Source organism: Theropithecus gelada, chromosome 12 (assembly GCF_003255815.1).
Source record: "Theropithecus gelada isolate Dixy chromosome 12, Tgel_1.0, whole genome shotgun sequence".
Classification (NCBI taxonomy): Eukaryota; Metazoa; Chordata; class Mammalia; order Primates; family Cercopithecidae; genus Theropithecus; species Theropithecus gelada.
In genome coordinates, this window is record NC_037680.1 from 117,481,386 (window position 1) to 117,489,921 (window position 8,536).

Genomic DNA, 8,536 nt, shown 5'->3' on the forward strand with positions numbered 1-8,536 from the left:
GGGGTGGGATCCAGGAGGGTGTCAGTTCCAGAGGGGTGGCTGGTGTACCTCCATCTCACATGTGCACACATGGGGAGGGTGGCTGGACCAGCTTGTGCATGTGATGGATACAGACTCAGATCAAGGCCCCAGGCAGAGCTGGAACCAGGACCCAAGGCTCCTGCCCTTCTTGAGACATTGAAGTCCCCGTGGGAGCCAGGCCTGGGCTCTATAAAGCAGCACAAGGGTCAGATGAGGGAGGTCAGAGAGACCTGCGGGACAGGGCCAGAGGCTGCTGCCTGCTTGTGTTGGGGCGCGGGAACCCCCTGAGGCCTAGGGGCCTGACACCCACAGAAGGGGCCTCAGAGGCTTCATTCTTCCTGTCCACATTGGACATACCCCCATCCTCAGAGACCAGCAGGGGATGGGGGCAGGATGGGCAAGAATCAAACTTCGATGCCCTCCAGACACCCAGCCCAGACAAAGGGAACCTGGGATGCCATTAAAACAGATTTTAGGCCCACCCTGGAGGCTGCAGCTTAGTCTCCAGCCCAGCCAAAGCCAAACCCAAGGCCTGTGGGCTGAACATGTGCACCCAACCCCAGGTCTGCTGGGCAGTCCTAGCCAGGGTCAACACCGGCAGAGGACAGTGGGGCCCACAAGGGGAGGTGGAACATCCTGTGGCACTCCTGCCCTGGGATTCTGTGTGGCCCTCGGTGAGAGACAGCAGTGAGACGCCCAAGTTCTCACTCCAGGCCCAGATGGTGGAGATGGAGCAGGCCCACACCCAGCAGCTCCAGGACCTGGCGGCCCAGCACCAGCGGGACCTGGCCACAGAGGCAGAGCGTCTGCACGGGGACCAGTCACAGGCCACACAGGCCCTGGAGTCCCAAGAATGGACCCACCAGCAGCGGGTGAAGATGCTGGAAGAGCAGGTAAGGTTGGGACCCCAACCCCCTGGGTGAGGGCAGAGGGAGGGAGGGAGGACTGGCATCCCCACAGCAGCACCCAGTAGGGGTGACTTCTTGAAGTCTTCTAGCAACAGGGGCTCTCCACTGCCACCCAGTGGGCTCCAGACCAGCTCTGGGCACTGCCTGCACTTCTTTGCTCTCGAGGGCACGAGGTTTACCTCATATCCCAGTGAGGTCACTGGGAGGTGGAGCGTGGATTCTGGGGCAGGTCACCACCCTCTCTGAGCCTCCATTGCCCTGTCTCTAAAGTGGGGTAGGCAGGACAGCTCCTGTGAGGGGTCACTGGGAGACTGAGCTGTCGCTATGTGTGAGGTGCTTAGACAGCACCTGGCACACACGGTTGTAGCAGAGGCAGCCCCTGCACCTGTCCTTCAGAGTTACGAAGGGAAAACAATGGTATGCATGGCACATGTGGGGATGAGGTGGGCACAGTGAGGCGTTGTGCACGGCACACCCACACATGCATAGGTACATGTGACAGACCTGCTGGGCTGAACCACGGAGACTTGGGACTCAGAGCTGTCAGGACCTTAGAGCTGTCTGTTCATTTTACAGATGAGGAAACTGAGGCCCAGGAGGTGACCTGACTGCCCAGTGTCATCTCCAAGTTAGGGCCCATGACCACCAGGGCACTTTTGCTAAATTTATTAGCAAAAGGACATTTATTTATTTCCTTATCATTCTGAGTGCCTTTTTTTTTTTTTTTTTTTTTGAGATGGAGTCTCACACTGTTGCCTGGGCTGGTATGCAGTGGCACGATCTCAGCTCACTGCAACCTCTACCTGCTGGGTTCAAGCGATTCTCCTTCCTCAGCCTCCAGAGTAGCTGGGATTGCAAGCACCCACCACCATGCCTGGCTAATTTTTTTGTATTTTTAGTAGAGACGGGATTTCACCATGTTGGCCAGGCTGGTCTTGAACTCCTGACCTCAGGTGATCCTGAGGCCCAAGGCCCGCCTCGGTCACCCAGAGTGCTGGGATTACAGGTGTGAGCCACTGCACCTGGCCTCATTCTGAGCGCTTTCATGGCCTGAATAGAAGCAGGCCCATCCACCCAGGGTGCGCAGTGGCCATAATCCTGAGGCCTCCACAGGTGGGCAGAGTGGGCATCCGTGGTGAGAGGGAGAACTGCGCATCCCTCTGGCAGCAAGGGAGTCGGTCTGATGTCTGCTTGATGTTTCTGTCCCAGGCATGCCACCTCTCCTCGGGAGCTGTGGACCGTGGCCTCCAGCCCTTCCTGTCACAGAGCCCTCCATGCCTCTGTGCCCTGGGGCCCTGGCCATGCAGCCTGCCCACCTGACCTAAGCCACCATTCTGTCCCCAGGTGGCCGGCCTGAAGGAGCAATTGGACCAGGAAATGCAGCGGTGGCAACAGGCCCACCTCGACCAGACCTTCCAGACAGGACAGTGAGGCCTGCTGCACACCACCCAGCAGCCTAGCCGCCTTCAGCCCTGACAGGCCTGCAGGGGGCCCTGGGGAAGGTGCTGGAGGCACTGGGCTGCTGGGGGAACCACTGTTGGGAAAACCAATGCCATGTGCTCTGCACAAGAGAGACAAAGCTCAAATGGGGTGGGCACGATGCCAGCAGAAAGCACAGGGTGCAGGTAGCCACCAGCCGGGCTAACACTCACTCCTCAGGGTCCCCAGGCAGCGGCGCACTCTGAGCCCATTGGCCACAGAGCTCCTCTGGCCCCTGGGGACTCGGCCTGCAGCTGGTGCTGGACCATACTGCGGGTCGTTCATCGCTGACAGCCCCTTCCCCTCCGGCAGAGAGCAGGGGCTTGGGCATCCTCACACCCTACCCCCGCCTGGCGTCCTCACAGCCTGCCCCCGCCTGGCACTCCATTTCCACTTTGGAGGAGCTGGTCTGGCCAGACCCCCGGGGCCAGGCCCTGTCAGGCTGGCTTCCCCGGCTTCATTCCGTGCCCTCAGCTCTGTAAACACGGGAAAACACGTGGAAAACATTTCCACCAACTGGAGCCAAAAACATAATGTCCTGTAAGGCCAGCCACCACATCCCCACGCCCAGCGGCTGCGAGCCTCCGCATCCAGGAACTGCGGCCGTCACGGTGGCAGGTGGCTGGAAGTGACTCAGATTCAAGTCCCCGTGACTCACTGGCCGCCAGAAGCAGGGGAGTGTAACACTTAAAGCTGTTACAGAGCCTCCCATGTTCCTGGCCTGGAAATGCTGGGAACGGTCCTGCGGGATTCCGGCCGGGTTGCTATGGAGACCCAGGCGGCCATCTTGGGCCTATGGCATGGGCCACCTGTGTCCATCTGTGCTCCTCGTCTCCATCACCATTGCTCAGAGTGACTTGTTCTCCTCTCCAAAGGGCCGCATGCTTTATAGGTGGTCATTTGTGATATCTGTGGGGCACCAGCCAGCCCAGTGAATCCCTGCATGTACCACAGGGGCCTCCCGCCCCGGCCGCAAGGACTCTGGCCTAGGGGTGCAAGGCCAGAGGCTCCCGGCCCCCACCCCATCACAGTTACTGTGAGCCGCAGCTCCATGTGCAGCAGTGTCTATTTCAAGATCACTCTGGGACTTAAAATAGTCTGTCCTGGCACACCTGGTTTTCTGGTGGACTTAGTAATGGAGTTACCATATGCTGTAAATTGTGCAAAATCAATAGCTAAAGAGAGGTGGTCAAATAGGCTGCTTCCTGTCTGTCACCTCTGCCTGATTGTTGGGGGCTGTGTTGAGAAGGATTCTGAGGTTCAGCCTGGGCTCTGAGGGGAAGAGCTTGGTGACCCATGAGCAGAGGTTACTGTGGGCAAAGGAGGAGTCAATGGTGGCACAGGTGCCCTAATAGGCACTCCCTGCCGTGGCCAGTCACGGGTGGAGGACAGCAGGCAGGCCTGCCCCCACTGCTGGAGAACGCTCTGCCAGATGGCAGGTGGAGAGGGTCACTGAGAGGCAGCATATGGTGCTAGGGCCTGGCACTTAGTAGGTATGTCCCTTCCCTGCCTTCCCTCCCCATCCGCAGTCTCCTCAGAGAGGGGGACTGCCACTCCGCAGCCCTATTTGGACAGCTCGCTCTCCAGCAGTTTCAGGACCCTCCCTGCCCTGGCTGCTCATGGTGAACATCTGAAATGCACGTGGGGGCCTCAGAATTTTGAATTTTAACAAATAGTTAAATCAGCATAGAAGATGCTATTTTAACTTGTTCAACCTAAAGGCATGTATTTAGGAAAAGAGGATTTTTCTAGTGGAAATACATTGGCATGTTCTTAAACATGTCCAGCGATCGTGCGTGGGCCTTTGTGTTTGGGTCTCATGATGACTGAGAACTGTGCTGGGGTTTGGAGAGCTCTCCCTCTGTTCTCACAGCAGCCCTTCGAGCACCTGGTTTGCAGATGAGGAGGAAGCCTTGCTTTGGGACAACTCTGTACCAGGTCGTCAGGAGAGGGTCAGGCCCAGGGACCTGACAGCCCGGGTCAAGGCTCCCTCTCCACTGGCCTCGCCCCAGGCCCATCTGCCCAGTGAGGGGCAGGCAGAACCCACGTTAACCAGAGGACATGCCCCAGAGGCTGGGGTCCCCCTGCCCCTTCGTGAAGGCAAGGCCAAGGGAAGAGGGGGCTGAACCCCTTCCCACGCCCTCCGCAGAGTCGAGGGGAAAACACCATGCATAGCCTGCAGCCAGCCCAGGCCTACCTGGACAGGGGTCCCAGCTGTGCCCCCACCAGCTGTGCAACCCTGGACAGATTCTTTAGGTTTTGGTTTCCCTGTCTATAAAGTGGGGTGATCCCAGCCCCAGAGGGCCCTGGTGTGTCCTCCGTGAAGGATCACCCAAGCTGAGGCCAGAAGGACTCAGCTAACGGTGGAGGGACTATCACCTGCCACAGCCACGGCTCTGGGAGTGCCATGTCCATCTCCCTGCTGCCATCCCCAGCCTGTAGAGCAGCCTCGGCCATGGTCCAGCGGGGCCAGGGTGTTCGAGGGAGCAGCCCCTGAGGCCAGCCTGGTGGAGGTGGCGCAGATCCGTGGTGCTCCCAAGGGAAGGGCAACTCTCAGGGTCTGCCTCTAGAACCCACAGTGAGTCTGGGTGTCAGTGGAAACTCGGAGGTGGCCCTCAGGCCTGTCCCTGCAGGGGATGGACCCCCAGAACCACCTCATGGAGCTGGAGCCACACATAACACCTGCGACCTCGGAGGCCTCCACAGTCTGGCTCTTCCTCTGCCTGCCCTCTCCGGGGGGCAGAGGGGATAAATGTGCCCAGGGTTTCTGAAAGCCAGGAGACCCTCCCCCACACAAGGCAGGGATGCAGGCAGGGGCCCAGCTCCTGTCTGAGACAGAACACAAAATCCCTTCGGATTCCTGCCACCCTTGAGGCTTGCTGAGGAATGTGGGGCATGCAGGGGGTGTTGGTGGGTCCTATCTGGCCTCTGGCCAGGAAGCTCTGATGCTCTGACAGGACCTCAGGTGCCTGGGTCAGGGGGCAGCACTCTGCAGGCATCCAAGGATGGGGATACAGACCAACGCAGGGAGGGGACAAATGGGAGAGGAAGGCCCCCTGGGGAGGGGGCACTGGAGGAGGGGCCACGTTGAACACCGACGGCAGCACCCCATGGCAGGCCAGCCCTCTGAAGCACCCCAGGTTGAGGGAAGCACAAGCTTTGGTTGGCTGAAGCCAGGGCAGGAAGTGGGCCAGCTGGAACCAAGAGCATTGTTTATCTGGGCTTCCAAAACATTCATACTTTTCAAATTAATTGCAAAAAAAATGTTAGCAGGGAAACATAGAAAGAAGAATGTAACCACCACCATGATTTGTGACCTGCAGAGCCCCTGAGGTGACACCCAGCTTTTTCTAGCACACGTGTGCTTAGGACGGTTGAGGCTATAGCATGGATGCTACTCAGAGTACTATTTTTTAAAACTTTTGCTTGACACGATACCATTAGAGTTTTCCAGAATCACTAAAAACGCCTCACAGCAGGTTTTGTTGCTGCAGGGCCTGAGTGCCCCTCCACTGCTGGCTGTCCCCGCCGTCCTGGAGCCCTGTGGGCTCTGTCCTGTCTTGGGCACTCGGGAGACGGACGAGGCTCCCAACGGGAGGCAGGGTCTCATCACCCCCAGGATAGGGAGAGCCGATGCCTGAGCCCATGCAGCAGTGAACATCCTGGGAAGGAAGTGTTGAGCCCCAGTCCCGTCGTTTCCTTAAGATCAACCACAGAAGTCCCGTCATGGGAGTCAACGTGTGCGCGGCTCCGTGTGCATGAGAAGAGGAGGTGCAGGGCAGGCTGCGCGGCCCCCACACTCCCTCAGGGGGCCAACTGCACCAAGACTCCAACCGTCCACACAGGACAGTGACCAGGTGAGCAGGTGGAGCGGTCCTTGGCCTCTGTGACCTCCTGGGCTCATTCCACAGCATGTAGAGGTTTACTTGGGATCGGGGCTTCTGGGGCAGGAGACCTGCACTCCACCTGCCACTTCTGGGAGAGAAGGAGAAAAAGTTAGGGTGGGCTACAGCCAGCCAGCTCCTGCCCCTGGCAGCCCAGGCCTAAGCCCCCTGGGATCTCCCACCCCTACCCTGTAAGGACCAGACAAACAGGCCCAGCCGACCAGGTGCAGGTTGAGGAAGGCACTCCCCACCTTCGCCTGCGTGGAGCCCTGAGCCTTGGGGCATCCTGAGGGCAGCTCCCGGGGCACCCCATCTAAATTGCACACACACTCAGGCCCTAAATTAAAATGTCACAGGCCGGTTGGGGAGGCTCGGGTTTCCTGGCCACGGAACATGAGCCTGCTTGATAAAACAATTTTGGTTTTGATAAATGTGGATTTTCTGTGGCAGAGACAAAGGCGCCCTTGAGTCCAGAGGGGAGCCTAAAACAGCACATTGCTGAAAAGTATTTCCTGATAATATTTTTAGCACCTGAAAAAAACATTTTTTTCTCTTTTTTGCCTGCAGAGTTGTGTGCGTGTGTGTGTGTGTGCGTGTGTGTGTGTTTTTAATGAAATGTAATGCCCAGCAGCAATGGGGCCTTGTGTTAACCCCCAGATCCCCGGGCCCGGCTGAAAATCTGCACAGGGCGCAGGCCAAGGCTGGTCAGCAGGGTATGGGCCCAAGGAAGAGTGGTCTCTCTGGGCCATGACCAGGGTCTGGCCCACGGCCAGCTGCTCCCCAGGCCCACCAGCTCTGACTCTCTGGGACAAGGACGAACCTAAGCGTTTCCAAACGCTGCTCTGTGGACCCCTGCAAGGCCCACCAGCCCACCCGCCTAGAGAAACAGGCCTCCACTTGGTGTAGCCAGTGAGTGCCCCTGTGTGCCCCAAGATGCCCTGGGCCCTGGGCAGCCCTGCCCCCAAGTTGACCCAAACCCAGCCCAGAAATGGGTCGTTACCCAGGCCCCTGTCTTATGTGCTCAAGAGAAGGTCAGCAGTGGCGAGAAGGGCGCCTGTGGCCTGAGCAGCCAGCTTGGAGGCAGCACCCTGGCTGGGATCTAAGAGCAGAGCAGGAGCATGTGGTGGGAAGTGGATGGGTACTAGGGACAGGGCAGGAGGTGGGCCAGCCCTAGGGCGGGTCAAAGCCTCAAGCCCTCATGATGAGGCTTCTTCAGGGGAGAAATCCTGCCCTGGGGTTGGCACTGCCACCTCCCACCTTCGCAAACTCATGGGAAGGGCCTTCCAGCCAGGCCCCAAATGCACTGAAAAGAGGATAGAGGGCTGCCAGGTTTTTCTAGAAAAAAGACAAACAGAAAAGCGTTCTCCCTGATTCCCGCCATGGTGACGCCTGGCAGCTCTGTTCCCGAGGCTGCTACATGGGGCCTTGTCCTGACCCCACAGCCTGTGCCAGCGAGAGGTGGGAGCAGACCTCCCTGCCCAGGGAGGCCAGGGCTGGGCTGAGGAAGGGGTTAAAGCATGTTCCTGAGGCCCCGTGTGTGTGCATATGCCGCCTCCGTGCGTGCGAATATGTATGTGTGCGTGGACGTGTGTGCATGTGTGTGGAGACGTGTCTCTCCTCGCCAGGTTCTCACCGAGAGCCGGCCTCAAGTAGGGATTCTACAAGTCCCTCTCTGATTCCTTCCTCCAAAGACAGGAGGCCTTGACCTTCCTGGCCCTGGAACCATGGCTGTGCTGCTGTCCTGGAGCTCTGAAAGCTGGGACCGTGATCTAAGGGCTAACTGTGGGACAGAACCTGTCCTCTCCCAGGCTCAGTTTGCCTCTCTGCAAACAGAATCGCCACCCCATGCAGGGTGGGAAAGGTGCCAGGGGCAAGCTTTCAGGCGCGCTCACTCTCAGGGGCGTGCCAGTGCAGGGTCAGCCCCTCCTTAAACATTCTGCACCTGGCCCTGACACCAGATCTAAAGGGTTGTGAACCTTTAAGTGAAAACACCAAGTACAGGATCTGTGAGAACCGGCAACACCCAGTCACACCCAGAGAACCCTCCGCTGCTTCTTAAAAATAACACTGACTGCGCCCGGCTCTCGCTGAAAAACAACACATGCTCACCTGAGACATTTCAGAAGATACAGACACGAAGACAAACAAAAAACCACCCAGCACCTCAGTGGTAGATGCAGTTACCATCAGCCCGGCCTTTTCTGCTTGTCTTTGAGGGGTGCACCCTTATCTTTGGGGGCCCCA

The 8,536-nt window shown here is 58.4% G+C and overlaps 1 protein-coding gene across 1 annotated transcript in view; it reads left to right on the forward strand.

Moving 5' to 3' along the window:
• Positions 1 to 7,395, forward strand: part of CROCC2 (ciliary rootlet coiled-coil, rootletin family member 2) — an 82,677-nt gene extending 75,282 nt beyond the window's left edge. Inside the window, 4 exon segments of the mRNA XM_025403972.1 lie at positions 735 to 914; positions 2,274 to 2,356; positions 2,883 to 3,088; positions 7,226 to 7,395. Coding sequence (XP_025259757.1) covers positions 735 to 914; positions 2,274 to 2,356; positions 2,883 to 3,088; positions 7,226 to 7,395 — 639 coding nt within the window.
• The last annotated feature ends 1,141 nt before the right edge of the window (positions 7,396 to 8,536 follow it).